General features: G+C 44.4%; 1 protein-coding gene across 1 annotated transcript in view; it reads right to left on the bottom strand.

The window, feature by feature from the left end:
* The window catches only part of C5 (complement C5), a 354,269-nt gene extending 339,252 nt beyond the window's left edge, over positions 1 to 15,017 (bottom strand). Inside the window, exon 1 of the mRNA XM_078641875.1 lies at positions 14,683 to 15,017. Coding sequence (XP_078498001.1) covers positions 14,683 to 14,747 — 65 coding nt within the window. The 5' untranslated portion in view covers positions 14,748 to 15,017. The remainder of the gene's footprint in view (positions 1 to 14,682) is intronic.
* Between the last annotated feature and the right edge of the window lie 2,115 nt (positions 15,018 to 17,132).

Below are 17,132 nucleotides of genomic sequence, written 5' to 3'. Positions count from 1 at the left end.
AAGTTGCATGTTACACACACACATGTCCTTTGGACATGTGTGTGCGCAACACCAATGTAGATTACATTTCAGGGGTGCTACAGGGTGTCCTTTGGACACCCCTGCACCCTTGAAATCGCATCCTTATTTGCGATTAGCTAATTGCTAATCGCAAATAAGGAATTACTCCCCAATAATTCCTATGGGCCTGTAGGCCCATAGGAATGCATGGGGAGTTATTCCTTATTTGCGATTATCAATTTGCTAATCGCAAATAAGGAACATGTAGGAATCGCAATATTTTTTGCAATTCCTACATGAATACCGTTTTGCAAGTCCTTAATAGCGATTCCTTATGATTCGCTATTAGGGGCTCGCAAAACGGGAGAATGATGAATCAGGCTGTTAATTCCCGGACGTGAGGGGCTGTGGCGGAATGGGGAGGGGCTGCTGAGTAGGTCAAATGCTTCAGAAAATAATCATAAATAAAGCTTCTGTCTGTTTTTTAATTCCTTGCATGGGAGTGGCCCATGCTATCTTAGAAACAAGCTGCAGCCATACATTCCAGCTCACTACCTTAGATCCAGCCAATTATTATTGTTACATCCAAGTTGTGTGCGTACTCTTTCTCTTTTCTGGCCCATAAACACTGGAACCAGCTACCCCTGCAGCTTTGCTCTTTCTGGGACCTACCTTCATTTAAGAAATCTTTAAAAACATGGCTGTTTAATCTCTAATGTGATCACGAAACTGTGTTGGCTGCTCAAGCGCCAGAGATCCTCCTTGGGATGATTTGTGCGCTTAATTTATTTATTTATTTATTTATTTTGAAAGTTTTATATAGCGCGAACAAGACTCTCGCGAGTATCAGAACGCTTTACAAGTCAAGCAGAGGGTAGGAAACACCACGATCAATGTGGGTACGTTAAACATAGTTACAAATCAAGAAGACAGTGCTAAACTAGCGCCAACAAAAATAAACAGAAGGACGAATATGAGCGCAAGAATCAGTAAAAGAAAAATACATTACAGTGAATAGACATAGAGTTCACGTGAATTTAGCCATGAGGATAGCTTTCACTTCCCTTTTGAAGGAGGCAGTTGAAGGGTTCATTCTTGTTTCGCTGGGTTCCATATTCTTGGAGCCATACCAGAGAAGGACCGGTTATACGTTTTATTCTTGGCAAATCGTTGAGGTTGAAGGAGAAGAGTCTTGATGCTCCTGGAAGCTCTGTTGCCCGTTGAGAGTACCAGTTTCTGAGCCAGGTAGTGTGGGGCGTTGTGGTAGAGGGCCTTGTGTGTCATACAAGCGATTTTTTATTGAATTCTGGCTTCAAACGATAGCCATTTGAGGGTCCTCAGGTCAGGGGATATGTGAGCGTTTCTCTTAGAACCTGTGATGAGTCTTGCAGCAGAGTTGATCATGGCTCTAAGCGGGGCTGTCGATGACCTTGGGAGGCCGCATAAGGTTACTGCTCCATATTCCACGCGGGAGATAACTAGGGCTTGAACAGCTTGTTTGAAATCATAGGCGGGCAGATAAGGTTTCAGTTTTCGCTGGGTCTTTAGGTGGAAGTTGGCTCCTTTTGTTGAGGTGCTGATGTGTCTCTGCATATTTAGGTTGCTGTCTAGCGTTACCTCAAGAGATTTTGCTGAGTCGACTAAGAGAGGTTGTCCATTGAGAGCTGTTAGGTGCTTCATCCAGTCTAGGATAGTGTGAGTTTTGTTAGGGGGAGCGATTAAAAGGAATTCCGTTTTGAGGGAGTTAAGTTTCAGATGGTTTTTGGCCAGCCAAGTTTGAGGTTTTTGAAGTGTGGTGTTGAGAGATTTGATGTCCTCTAGTGAGTGGATATTGATGTATATTTGGTTATCGTCAGCATACATGTGGAAGTGAATCTTGGAGAGGCTGAGAAGATCAGTAAGAGGTTCCATGAAAAGGTTGAACAGGTTGGGAGAGAGGGAGGAGCCTCGTGGAACTCCCAGTGTAACCGGCGAGGGGATGGACAGGGATTCGTTGACCTTGAATCTTTGGGATCTGTTTTGTAGGAAAGAGACGAACCGGTTAAATACATTTCCCGACATACCCATTCTGTGTTTCAGGAGATCCAGCAGGTTGTCGTGTTTGACGGTGTCAAAGGCTGATGACAGGTCGAGTAGGACAGGCTTCATTTTGGTCTAGGATTTTTAGAGCGTTGTCTAATACATGTGTCATGGCTGATTCTGTGCTGTGACCTGCTCTGAAGCAAGATTGAAATTTGTTCAGCAGGTTGAATCGATCAATGTGATTGTTCAGTTGTATGTTAACGCATTTTTCCAGGAGTTTGGCTAACATAGGGATGTTAGAGATCAGACAATAGTTATTAGGGTCTGAGGGGTCCGCTGTTGTTTTCTTTAGTATAGGCGAGACCTGCCCCGTTTTCAGGATGTCTGGAATGGATCCTTGGAGAAGGGATGTATTAATGATCTTTGTCCAGAGGGGTAGTAAGAGAGGAATGAAGTCTTTTATGTAGTTCGCCGGGAGCGGGTCGATGAAATGATTGGAGCATTAATAAATGTATATAACACAACAGGGGACCTCTTCTCCAGGCTGCCTTCAAAAAGTATTTGAGCTGTGATCCTGAGTGTCCTGGTAACAGGGTCAGTGAGTCGGGTGGCTAAAATGTGTTCTTCTTTCAGCATCTTATAACTGCATATATAATAACACACATATCTTAAATAAAAATAAATGCAAGATGCAAAATGACCTCTTTTACGTTATGAAACCTGAGGTCGTTATGTGATCATTGCAGATGTCACTTTGTGGTTGACCAGAGTGTGTCAGCATTGATCTGATATTGATGTGTGATTTGTGTATTTATAGTGCTTTGAGCCCTGCCTGTGAAAGAAAATGTACTGTGACTATGTAATTCATGATTTTATAATTGCACTACACAAATTATAAGAAAGGCTACTACAAAATGATTTAGATAAAACAAGTTCTCTCAAAATATATATTTTAGTCGGAGGCAATCAGACTGTACCCAGTGCATTTCTTAAAAGTGTCCAACAGAACTCCCTCCAGAACTTAGCCTCTCAAAAAGAAGAAATCTTCCACAACATGAAGTTTCAAGAGACTCCATCTATTAAAGTCTTTATTAGCTCTCAACTAGCCTTTACATTTAGTGATTAACCAATCGCACATATTGACTTTTATTTCTGATAGCAGGCCAGGCACCCTAGCGAGAAGACCTATTTTTTAAATCGAGCCTAGCAGCGCTCATGCGCTGCTCTGCGAGACATGCTGTATCTGGTCGGGGTGCTTAGACCACACCCACTGCTTTCCATTTGTTCCTTCTTGTGCCTTTCTGAATTCCTTTCTTCTTATTGGTTAGATGTTGTTCTTTGGCCGACCTCTGGGGCGCTGCTCTCTTCAGGAAAGCCAGAAAAGTCTTCAGAAAGCTTGCCCTTCTCTCTACTGTTTTTATTTTACAATTATCTCTCTTTCATGTTTACCTTCCCCTTCACTGTCTCCCCGCCCACCCACTTCACTCTTCCTCTCTCTCCCTCCCACTATCTCCTCCCCTTTCCCTCTTGAGAACCCAAAAAATGCCACAGCTTACTTTGCCTAAGTGCAACATATTTTCTTTCCTTATGGTGATCTGTGCATGTGATATTGTCATTGTGGTAACTCGTGCATGTAGTGGTTACATGGCAGTGTGACATGTTGTGGATGACATCTGTGGCAGTATTTTGTGTGTGTTATGCTGTGTTCTGCCTTGACTTGTGCATGTAATGATGTGCATCTTGCAAAAAGAACAATTGATGGGCAAGATGCAAAACAATGTTATACATTCACCCCACCTTGCCATTCCAGTTTGGACTCAGCCATATGCAACTCAGTCTTGACCCTGCGCCCAATGGGAACAGTCCAGCCCGAACTGCCTGGCCAGGTCCTCCCTGGACTGGAATCAAGCATCCTAGGACCGGTTTCGGGCTTTCAGCCCTCATCAACCAGGATAGCTTGACTCCAGTGTTATGGAGAGCACGGGACTTACGTCTGAGCATACCCATCCCACTCGGGGTGACAAATGCAAAAAGAACAATTGATGGACAGAATGTAGAACAATGTTCTACATCTTGGTTACATGTGCATTTTAAAGTGTGAGTTTATTTGTATATGATGGAGTATGTGGCTTGTGACTGTGACTTATGTATTTGGTGAAATATGTGGCAATAGTGTGGGCATGTGAAGACATACACGGAAGGAGGTAACAGTCAGCATAGCATTTCTGCTCAGCACTTATTATTCTAAGCACAAGCATTTATGGGCATACTGTAGTTTCTTTGTTCACAAAGGTTTTCCACTTCAGGACTCAAAAGTAGTGGTACATTTGTGGTTTCAGTTCCTTGAAATAGAGCTGTAAAAGAGGTGTTGCAGTGTGATAATATTTAAATCCTTTGTGTCATAGCCTTCTTGCCACTGATTCCCCTGGATACCCCTTCTATAGTCCTAAAATAGTTTTGGTTATTGTCCATCCCTTTTCCTCCCATTCCCTCTTAGCAACAAATAGGGAAATGGAGTGTATTTTGGCACATTTGTAAATACAAAAATCGAGCCCACTCATTTCCAGTCACCCAATACGTGTGGACAGGCCTAGTGGTGGGCACCTAGGTGTCAACACAGGCAGTATTCCGGACCAGTCTCACCTGTAGCAGAATTTACAGTGTTTAATTTGCATACAAAACAGTGTTCAAAAGTGCTATGCCCCATATTTTGAAATCTAACAACGGACAGTTTTTTCTATCTAGCAAATGATTTGTTAGTAATTCTTAAACATATGCTTTCAGGGGTATTGTTGGACCACCCACAGGAATATTACTGTTTCTCCTCATGGTATTGGCTGTTTGGTTATCAGTCTGCCTATTGAAGGCTTGCATTGCAATTCATGAGAAATGCATGAGAGACTATTTTACAGCCAGTCATAAAATGCATAAAATCTTTTATGCAATACATGCAAAAAGCAGCCTTCTTTTTTTAATGCAGCAGCCCTGTTTCTTAAATGTTTTTGAGCAAACGTGACTTTTCGATGGACGCCTTAATGCAGACTGGTGCGAACAACTATTTCTTATCCTGTTAAGTTATTTACAAATTACAGTTGACCGATGACAGTGCATTGCCAGGACTGACGCCGGTAAGTGCTCCCATCGGTGAAGTATCGGACTCACCACAACCATAATCAGCTTTAGAATTAACCTTGTGCCGGTCTTTCGGATTAACGCTGAAAGCGGCCCTCTGCCATAAATAATCTCCAATCACCCGGTATCCAGCCCGCCATTGTGCGTTTCGGAAAGCGGGTGTACCCACACTCTTCTGCCGCCTCTTGAACATAATTGGATTGAATTTGATGAGGCTGTAACACATGTACAGACCAACACCCAACTTGCCAACACTAACCAACCAAGATTCACTCTGGTTTTCCTTAGGCTGTCAACTCCTCCTCCCGCACAGTCCTGATGAAGACCCGTATTGACCACTCAATAACGCATATATTGGGTTGAAACATCGACAGCACATCTTGGCCCAGATCAAGACTGCATGCAAAGAGATTAATGTTGATATAGCAACAGAGCCATTGTTCTCGCTAGATACTCTAGCCTCCAATGTATATATTGCTATCACTTTTTATATAAAATTCACTGTACTGCTTCACTGAGCACATTATATTACATATTCACTAAGCACTTTAAATGTCACTTCTTGATGACAGCATTTTTATCAATCTATGAGTATATATAAATGATGGAATTTATATAAAATGACTTAGTACTCATCATGCAGCATTGCCCTGGTGTAACTTTCTTTGTGTGTTCCGTATCATTTGAATTGTCCTAAGATTGAAAGCTGTGAATACTTAACCTTTCAAGTACTGTCATTTGTAAATAACTTAACTGGATAAGAAATAGTTGTTCGCACCTGACAGAACCATTGTTTTGCTTATATATCATACTCAGGTTCTGAGGGACACAGGGTCACACCATTGTTTACTGAATTTAATGCAGACTGGAACAACTTTCCCCAGGGTGGCTTTCCCCAAATCTTGAGATTTTGAATAGTTATCTCAAGGCCAGGTGTACCAATCAGCAACCACCACTTTTTGTGGCCAACCTCTCCTCTCTCCTCCTTTCCATTTGCTATCCACTTCCTTGTTTGCTCCACCACTTCCTCTTCCTCTCCACTTACCATCACTTCTCTCTCCCCACTACTACTCTATCCACCTCCTCTCCTCTTGCTGCCGTCCACAGCTTTTGGGTGCGTACAGCGGCTCGGTCTGGCAGAAGCGAATGGTATGGCAGCTCTCTTCTCAGAGCTCCACCCTACCTCGCTGCTCTCTTTCCCAGTTTTCTGCGACATCTGGGAATGGAGTTGTAGCTCCCTCTTCCCCCTCACAGGGAGGCTTTCATGACGTTCTTCAAAATTTATGAAAAGTTAGTGTAGTGGTTCTCTGGTAGACAGCTTTAAAAATTAAGGACGCTATATGAAATGTGTTAACGCTTAAACAATACCTTTAAGTACAGGCAAAAGACATCTCCTTAATAATCTCTTATAAGGTCCCAAAGGCGAGACCTATTGGCTATGTCAATGCTTGTTTTTCTTTAGCCCGCTGTCCCTCCCTGAGCTTCACAAAATAGGAGATCCATTCAGTTTCAGCCAGAGAAACCTTAATGCCAGCATTAAGCATTCAGGGATGGTAGTGTTTAGCAAAAAAGTATGGAAATTTTATTTTTAAAAATCCCATAAAAAACATGGGTGCAACATTCCCCACAGAGCTCACCCACTTTGACCTGTTTTTATTCTCATGAAGTCCTTTAGGGTGAGTCAAGAGGGAGGCAGAAAGGAGACCATATGGTTGTATTCATGTGCAGAGTCCTGATTATGTGGACCCCGGTTCCTTACAATAACGGCCCTGAAGAAACAAGAAAGGCGTGCGAGCTATGGTTATCATCAAATATTTGGCCCAGGGATGGTGGTGGGGATGGGTTAGGTGACAGGTGGGCCAATATTTTGTTTACGAATGAACAGAGACAACTTTCTGAGAGTGATGCCCAGGGAAGGAGGTGTGATAGGGGTGCTTTGTGGTTTTTTTTAAAAATGCAATCACTGTCATTAGTGCAGCAGGGGCAGTAGCATTGGGGCCAGTGATGTGTGAGGACATTACACCCCAGTTGTGGCTGTGTTACTTCAACAAGAGGGAGGTGGAGCCCATTGCCCTTGCGTTGGGCCAGGGTAATGCATGCTGCTCAGGGAACAGGACCCAAGCAACAGGCAGATGAAATGGGGATTGTTTTCTATACTACTATAATAAAGTAAGAACTTTCAGGCTTTGAGGCAGGTAAACTCGGGAACCACGGTGCCAATCTACACACCTGATACACCGTTGAAATCGTCGGGGTGTGTAGATGGCTTTAGGCTATATAAATATAAAAAATAAATGTTATTTACCAAATTTATAATTAAAAAAAAGTAGTTCCTCCAAAGTAGCGCCGGCCGCGACGTGTGTGCTCATGTCAGGAGCACGGGGAGGAGCGGTGTCCGAGGAGCGGCGGACATGGCGCGGGGGAGGAGCGGTGATGTGAGGAGCAGCGGACAGGCCAGCGGCGGTGCGTGCAGAGGAGAGGCGGACATGGCGCGGGGGAGGAGCGGCGGCGGACAGGAGGTGAGGATCAGAGCGGCGAGGAGCGGTGAACTGAGGAGCGGCAGCTGAAGTAAGGCTCCAGGGACAATGTCGGGGCAGGCGGGTGTCGGGCCAGGCGGGGGACGGGGAGTTACAACAGAACAGCAGATCAGCTGAGGAAAGGCAATGTCGGGGCAGGCGGGGATCGGGGCAGGCGGGGGACGGGGAGGTCGGGGACACGGGCTGCTGGGCAATGTCGGGGGAGGCAGGGGTAGGGGAAGCCTGAATGCTCCCGGACAAGGTCGGGACAGGCTGCTAGTTTTATATAAAGTGGAAGACAGCCTGCTTTTGGGGCTGTGGCCTAGGAGTGATGGCCCAGTGGAGTGGGCAGTGGTAATATCCTGTTTCACAGGACTATAAGAATAATTGTCCCACTAAAAACCAATTTTTGCTGTTTTATTATCCTTCCTTTCTTGCAGGTATTAGGGCCCAGTGTACTCTTGATGGGTCAGTGTTGCTTTAGGAAACCCTTTAATTTGGGCATCAGAGACATGGCGGGTAGGGAAGTGGAGCAAGTTGAGGGGCCATGTTTTTTACAAAGAGCAGAGGAGACTGCCAACTGGGCATGGCAGTAGCTATCATTAGGGAAATAGGTTCAGTGGCACTGAGGACCAGATGTGTAAGGGGCCGACTGCCACATAATGTATACTGTTTTACTTTATAAAAGTGGGTTGTGGACTCATTATCCTTGCTAGCATCAGGGCTGAGGGCACCCTTGCTGCACAGAGGGAGGCCCTATTCTTTTCTGTGGGAGATCATTATTTTTTGCAAGGGACAGGTAGTCTGTTTCAAGAGTAGAGTGATGGGCAGGCATGGGGGAAGTGGTAAAAGAGGCAGAGGTTATGGCCTGCTACACATTGCCAGAGCTATAATTAGTGCAGCAGGTACAGTTGCATCGGGGCCCAGAGGTGTGAGTGACTCACAACACACAGAATATGTAGAGCAGTATTTTTGGTCAATTTCGTTTTTAAGTCGAGCTTGGGCAGCACATGAGCTGCTCTGCAAGGCATGCTGTATGCAGGTAAAGACTTGAAGCTCCGCCCACTCTCAGCCCATATTTTTCATTGGCATGTGTCATTGTCATTTGTAAACTCTGGCTCATCATTGGTCAATAGGCTTAATAGCCCCTCCTTAGGACCGTCTTGTCTCATCTTGTAACCTCCACTAAGGACTGGTCCTCTTACATGTGTTGCTACCCACTAGGCTTTAATTACAGCTTCCGAGCACTATTTTGTTTAAATTATTTTCACTAAATTATTTTCACCTGCCTGCTGTTGCAGGCAGGACACGCTCTCTCCTAACGCCGCACCTATGGTTTATTTGCAGCGCCGAATGCAGCTGCATGGTTTTTTTTACTCTTTATGCACTTTTTTTGTTGTTGTTTCCAAACGTCCCATGTCGCATATGCACGTTAAAAGAAGCCACGCCCCTTTCTTTAGACGAGCTGCGTCTAAAGAAAGGGGCACAGCTGCCATTAAAATGAAAATACTGTAATGCTGAAAATGCTTCTTTGGTAAAAGGGCCCAATACCATTCTTTCACTTTATTGCCGGCCGTGCACCTTTTTTTTGACGCGGCTCGTCTAAAGAAAGGGGTGTGCATCTATTAACGTGCAGGCGCGGCATGGGGCTCTTGGAAAGAAAAATATTTGCAATGCACTAGGTCTCGTATTTGCGAGAATTTAAGCTATTGTCATTTACAATGCCAATGGCTCAAACTCTCAGAAATGTGAGACCTATTGCATTGCAAATGCTTGATTTTAATGCATTTACTCTTTTATAAACCTCACACTTAGGGCCTGATTATGATGCGGTAAGGAATGGCTCTGACCCTCGGTCGGAGCCACTTACCGCATCTTAATCTCCTGTTTGTAATAATTACCGACCCATTTTGATGGAGTTGGTCGGAAATTATTACAAACAGGAGTACCGAATAGGTGACGACGATCTGCCATTCGGAAGGCCTGCATTAATCCCTCGGCCGGCTCTTTCCGGCTGAGGGATTACGATGGCAGTTTCCCACTGGCTTTCTGTGCTGGCCTTTCTGACACAGAAAGGCATTGGAAAACTGTATTTGGGGGCCCTAAGCAGGGCCCCCATGGGTGCAAGGCCTTGAGGTGCCTGCCAACGGGTGCAGGAATGAATTGCACCTCCACTCTTTGCTTTGAGAGCATGCATTCCATTCAGCAAACTATAGAATTGCTACTAAACAGGGTTCGGTCACATCCTAATAGCTGGCCTGGAACCGACAACAGGAGGTCGTTCGGTTTCATTTCCAGAGCGTTGCCAGATGGACTCTGGTCCATCCGACATCGCAATCGGGCCCTTAGCGTGGACTACAAGCTAAAGAAGAATTCCCTAAAATGATCCTATACGCTCCACCATTTGTGCTTAGCCCTGTCCCTCCCACTATCCCAATCTTTGCGACAAAGTTTTGGAGGGGGCCTCACTTGAAAACATTTTGCTTACGGGGCCTCAGAGCAAAAAAGCTCGAATACCTTTGGCCTAGAGTAAACATTGACAAAGCTAATACTTCTGTCCTTCCCAAGCTTGTGTAATGGTTATTGTCGCAAGCAAATGTCATGAAAATAACACGAGAAATGCCACCACCTAAAGGTGTAGGCCAGAAGCTTGCCCTTTCAAATTTAAATTTAAAAAATCACAATTGCATATAAATTTAAATAGAACGGCTTGGGTGCTTCTTCGCACTCAATTATACTTAGAAAGAAATAGAAAAACATTTGTTGAGTTTTCGTAAACATCACAGGAAAATACGAATCATGAGCGAAATAAAGGCATTATTGACATGGATTACTGTTATCTGAAGACGTAGTGTAAAAACACAAAGATGATAAAAACAAAAGATAAAGAGTGAAAAGAAAAAAGCATTGGTAGAGTAAAGCATTAACCGACAGCACTTGCTCTGAAGTGCACTTCTTTTTAGACAGTTGGGTATACTTCAGCAGAAAAAATGTAATCACTCACAGTTTACCCCATGATGTGTACTCCTTTGGATGGAAGCAAAATGTGCCCACTGTTTGAGGCAAGTGAGGCTAAACATGTCATTGGCGAGGCCAGACCCACTCTTTCTTTCTTTCGGGCTTGAAAGTGGCACAGCTGGCTAAGCTGATTTTCAGAAACGTTTCAGAAAATCATTCGGCTGCCAGTGCTGCTTGAGACCCTGTGAGAAACACAGTGAGTCTGGTTCCTTCTACAGAGGTCTGTATGTAACCAACCGCAAGCAGCAGGACTGTCTCTGCCCTTAGTCCTTCTGAGGTCGAAATCTTAAACACAACAGAGTCGATCAGTGACAAGGCACAGTCCTATAAAAGAAGTGGGGGGACTGACCAAGTAAGACAGTATGCAAATGACATCATGACGTCGCGACGGAGTGCTATAAAAGAAATAAAATAGTGCTATTTAAATTGTTTGTGTAACTACTGGGACAGACTAACCCGTCTGACAGTCTTACAGTGTCTGCATTTATATACAGGGACAGAACAAAGGCGAAAGCAGGCCTCTCTTAAGTACCTGTGAAGAGAAGGCAAGCTGTGGGTCTTTGTTTCTCTCTGTGTCATTTACATTTAAATGTAAGGTTCCAGGCAACCCCAGTCAGCCAGGGCCGGACTGGGAAGGGGGGGGGGGGGGTTGAGGGTTGTAGGTGAAAATGGCCCTGTAACAAAAACGGCCCCCAGGTGCCCAAAACCGGCCCCCACCCGTGCAGCGCACCGGGGGATTGCCCGGTGCCGCTATGGCCTGTCCGACCCTGCAGTCAGCATATACAAACAAAAGGAGGCTGGATGGGCCCTTAACTTCGGCCCAGCTGGAGGTGAAATAAGGCTCCCTCGCTGCCTGCATGCTGCTGCTGGGAATGGAAAGCAGGCAACGTACAGGCGCTGCTGAACGTGTCCCGGTGTAGGGACAAGTTTTGCATATTTCTGTGGAGCCTAACTTCTTGTCAGCGGGGACGGCGTCCACCCTTTGAAAATAGTGGGTGGACGCTGTGTACATGCATGTACTCCCAACATGTGCCCTGGTTATTAACAACCTATTTTTTTGGCGCTAGATGGCAATTACAAGTGGACTGTTGGTGTGATAAATAACCAAATAAAACAAAAAACAGAGCCAAAAAATAGATGAGTGCTGGTAATTGTATCAAAACAACTAAAGAGCGATACCTTACACACAATCCACCTCATGTTACCCACAGTCAAAAGGTTTGAAGGTAGGAAACCATGGTAGTAGAAAAGTAACATAAAAAACATGCAGGACAAAGTAGTAGGTAGATAACGGATACATGGGGGAAAGAACAGAAAAACGAACCCTCTTACTCCAAACAAGTAGGTGTGTAATCTCATCATTGGGTTATTTTTCTTGGAAAAGGGCAAAACCAGTCCAGCCCAGAAACAATCGTGCAGTTAAAAGGAAATATAACAGTTCCCTAATCCATCTTTAATAGAGGGACAGCTATATTCCATTAAAAAAAATGTGATAGAACGGACACCCTCAGGATATGACAATGCAAACACCGGTGCCCTATATAAATAAAAATATGGTCAACATGTTTCTGCTATGATGAGTCACAATCACTCAAGCTTTCGTCAGGACCAACACAGAATCAAAAGTAAACAACCACAGTGGAAGACACACTCTAACGTATGCCCCTTCTGTGTTGTGCAATATCGGGTGTTTAACCCACTCACGGTACTCCTTTAGTGAGTCCCCTTAGACACTGCTAGGGTGCTTGTATTTCCAAACTGTGAAATGACCAAGCTTCCTGGGTTTATGGCAGGGGCAACCTTCACCCTCGGCAATTGTCTGTCCGAGCGACTTCCCGCTGCAAACCTAGGCAGAACACGTCCATAACCCGCAAGGTAATTGTGACCATCTCGGGAGTTTACAAATGTAAAGTGAAAAGGCAGTTGGGTCTGTAAAGTCAGAGTGCATCTTGTAATTCTAATAGTGTGGCAACCTTAGTTGCATCTTTTTTTCACCAGACCTCTTCTTGAGCCCCGAAAATGCCAACAGGCCCATAACAATGCCTGACATTAAAGATCTACAATGCCACACTAATGGCAGATTGTATGCTATACATATAGCAGTAACACAATAGATTTTCAAAGCACACTATGGGCTTCGCACTGACAAGGCTCTAGTCTAAAGGGAATCTGTACCAGTAGGCGGAGCTAATGAAATTATGCGATTCTGCGGCTGCTACTTTTTTTTTTTGCCTTATTACGAGTTTGCCACATTGGCCACATAATGCATCGACTGCTGCATAATCTGCAGAATTTTACAAAAAATAAGAATTGTTTTTAGATCAAAGGGATCAAAAGTTACTAAAAAGATGCCGACAAATGTACGCGCGTAATGGAATGCCCCCTGCAATGATTAACTGGTTGTCTTTCAGTTGCGTATTTTTCCATTAGGTTGCTAGACTGGTACTAGTGAGCTGAAATCTTTGCCCAGGCTGTATTGCCATCTGAAAAAAGTTACAAAATAATTTAGTAATACTATCAAAAGATGTGCTGCATTATGCTACATAATTTGACTTTTCTTGATGCATAATTTAGCCAACACTGTCACATAATTTGGTGCTCCACTGCCGAAAAATTCCAGTGGCCCTGCTGTAGGCCACTCCACCGCAGCCGGCACTGCGGCCTCAGAATAAATAGCAGAGAGCCTCAGGTGCAGAGCTTTTAAGTGGGCCAGGTCCCTCCGGGTCTGAAATCCAACAGTAATTAAGAACAGACACTGATACGGGTCCATAGGGCCCTGAGTTCATGTCCTTAACTATAATGGCAAAACACTGATCGATTTTTGAACAATGAATGTAAAAAAAGTTTATGTAATCAATGTCAGGGATTTGGTTTCTGTTTATATTTCACATTTTACTAAATATTGCATTCCCTAATAATGTTAGCTATTTCCAGGATGTTGTGTTTCTCGATTTTTTTTCATTAAGCATATTACACTTGTAAAATGCATATTTTCTACGGAATCTCCTCCATGTATTTATAACAGCCACGACTGAGAGCTCTGGATGCTGTAGGCAGAATGAATTTCCACTGTGACTGTCAGTGGGTCTAAGTGGTGTTCAGAATACATGGTCATCAAATCCTTGGCCTCTCTGCAGAGCGCACAGGGCAATGCTCACTCATTTCAGTCACAGTTGTGCGTCTGTACAGAATGTGCTTTAAATGGGCCGGTACTGACCGGTACTGAGTACCAGCACTTTTTTATTTTGAGATGGCGAGTACCAGCACTTCTCAAGAAAAACGTAATACTTTCAATTGGAGAGTACCAGCACTTCTCATAAACAAGCAGGTACTCTGGTACATAGTACCTGCACTTCTATATCACCATTTCAAGCAATGAGTGTGTGTGGAGGAAGTCCACAGGTCACCAAATATTGACCAGGCGAAAGTAAAAGAAAATACAGTGTTTACAGGTGAGTGGGTGCATTGTCTGTCTGGGGGTGGTCTTGAAGGGAAGGACATGTGAGGAAGTGCATTCAGGAAAGTGAAAGTAGGGTGCTGAAGAGGGAAGAGGTGACATTTAAGATATTCACATGCAGGAGATGTGAAGAAAAAGTGCACACTTGTCTAACATAGAATGAAATCAACGAGAGCAACTGATACAGTCCATAGACCACCTCCTCTTCCACCGGCCTCAGTTATGCTTCATTCATAGACTCACAATTCAAAGATTTTCAACATTAATTATTTACACCAAAACCATTGTCCTTACTCATTTATCTAACAACCCTTGACAAAGCCAATAGTCCAGGTTGGATTTAAGTGCGTGCAGAGGGAGCACCACTACGAAATCACAGAAGTTTAGTTTGCGTGTTCCAGCCACAGCCTTATTATACATGCCACGCCCCTTTTAGAGACCTGTAATCCCCCACTCCCGACCCCCACCCCCTCAACATACACCTTTTGTGAGCCCACCCACAGCCCTGCTTAGTTAGGCACATTTTAGTAAACTTACGTTAGGTCTTGACTCCAGCTGCTTGCACATAGCGCAAAGAAGCACGCGATGTGGAGAACCTCCATGACCCGCAAACGAGAGAACGGCAGACGTACTTGGCACGGGCAGCGGACGGAGGCGGCGTAGTGGCCGAGGAGGAAGAGCGAGGCGGCGATACACCGTCAGGTATCAAAATACATCGTTTTATCGGCACGCAAAGGCAAGAGACGGCCGGGGGAGCCCTCCAGAGGGCAGGAACTGTTACTGTCCGCAGAGGGAAAGAGTCAGGACAGGAGAGCTCTCCAGAGGGCAGGAACTGCACCTGTCCGAAGAGGGAAAGAGACTGCCAGGTGAGCTCCCCAGAGATACTGACCCAGGGACCTGTCCGAAGATACTGGCCCTGTCCGAAGAGGGAGAGAGACTGTCAGGTGACCTCTCCAGAGGGCAGGAGCAGGCTGTGTCCACAAAGGTCCAATGGACCCTCCCCTTACCCCGGCCTGCTGTTGGAAGGTGGTCCGCGCAGTTAATCATTGTAAACTTTCTGAGGTTAAAGGGCCTTTCGACTCCCGCCTTTCCTGACGCCCCAAGGCCCTGTGACGTTTTAAGACATGGGCAAAGTGGGCTCTGGCCCAGGGCCCCTTTTAGAGCCAGCTCTGTTCCTTCTTACCCTGATGATCTTGAGTAATTCTTAAACACATTTTTTAAATACCGTTTTCCTTTAAATTATTTTGAATGTGTTCGATTCCAGACATTTTGCAGATAAATGCTCTGTTTATGTTTCATGCAACATCCCAACAAAAAGTTTATTATAGATCTAAACAGGAACTCACATATGTGAAAACGGGAGGGTGTCACAGAGATGAAATGCAGTAATATTAGTGAGCTGCTGCTGTGTTAAAATTTGAAAACACAAGTCACTATCCCTGAATAAATACAAATAAACACATGTAAAATTTGGAAGAGTGTACCTGTGCACTGTCAGTGATTTGGCCAAAGAGGTCATAAAAAGCCTGAAATTGGATCTTTTAAATTGAAAGATGTCCTGAACAGGGGCCCCCAAAATACATCTGGCCCAGGGCCCACAAAATCCTTAAGATGTCCATGCCCAAGCCCTGTGTGTGATATATGTTTAGGCCTCACAATTCACTGATGAAAGGAGGACCCATCAAAAGCTGGCGAACCCCCAATTGTCCAGACGTGTTGTCAGGCAGCCTAATGTCTGAATAAGCCACGGTCAACAGAGTTACCAGACTGTGCCGTGGGATTGCAGCCATGTTTTAAGCATATTTTATTGCTCCTGTAGGCCCTAAAAGAGGTCATCAAAACAAGAGCTGCACCAGTGCCACCAATGCATGTCTTTTAAAAAGAAGTAGACGAAACCTAAATGACACACGATGAACTAAAACAAAACAAAACGCAGAAGAAGTGGGAGAAGAGGACAGTCATGGAGGGTCATACATTTCTCAGTTCACTAAAATTGATTTACTACAGAGGTAACAAAAAAAATCTAAATGTTAAAACCAACGAGTTTGTTCTAAGAAGACAGAATAAAAACTGCAGCTCCTTCACGAGAAGATTACAAACCAGCCCTCCTGATCCATCTCCTGGTCGGAGCGCTTTAAAGTGAACACCTACTTACATCCTATGATCAAGGCTCAGCCCAAGATAAGGTTGTAGCTTTTACCTGTGCTGAACTTGTAATCACTTCACATGTGGGAGCGGTGCTCTACATCAAGTTTGATACTCGCCATGGGGACCACCAGTACCTCTAATTTCAGTTCCTGGTGTCAAAGTTGATAAACTGGCCATGGAAATCCAAACGAGCCTGAGAGCCGAAGGCAGGCGCTTGAGGTAGGAATGGAAAGACCCTTCTACTTGGGAATCTCATCGTGGAATCAACAAAATCCCCAGCGGATTCCTGTGGCCAGTCCTACTACAAAAGAACCATTGGAGACAGATCCCACTTGTCTTTCTGGAATTGATGCCAAGGAGTTCAGAGGGCAGAGTTTGGGTAGAATCTTAACTTCTGTTCAATTCAAGAAAGACCAGGACTGAAACTTGATTGTTTCAACTGCAAATTTTGGTTAGATAAATGGTGATCAAGTGATTAAAGTGAGTGTGACCTACTGAAGAATAAAACCACTGTGGGTCACTTGCGTGAATCAAGGCCTGATCAACTAAATGTGAAATGTGGTGCTTGTCACTTAAGTCGGAGGGGTAGGAGGGGAAAATCCCGTTAAGAAAAGGATACGTTGCCACAACTTCTAGCTGTTTCCATTAGGGACCAGCTGAACATAATATATTTTTGATGTTTCTTTCCCATATATACTAATGTCTTGATTTTGGATGTATTAATTCTCAAGAAATGTTCTGAAGCACAAGCGTAAGTTGTCGAGATCATTTGGATACCTTTAGTAGTTAGATCTAAAATTACCAGTCATCCTGGAGTAATTTTACTCTGCCATTTGGAG

The sequence above is a fragment of the Lissotriton helveticus genome, chromosome 5_1, assembly GCF_964261635.1.
Source record: "Lissotriton helveticus chromosome 5_1, aLisHel1.1, whole genome shotgun sequence".
NCBI classification, from domain to species: Eukaryota; Metazoa; Chordata; class Amphibia; order Caudata; family Salamandridae; genus Lissotriton; species Lissotriton helveticus.
Note: the sequence above shows the minus strand (reverse complement) of the source record. Positions and strands in the feature narration are given on the sequence as shown.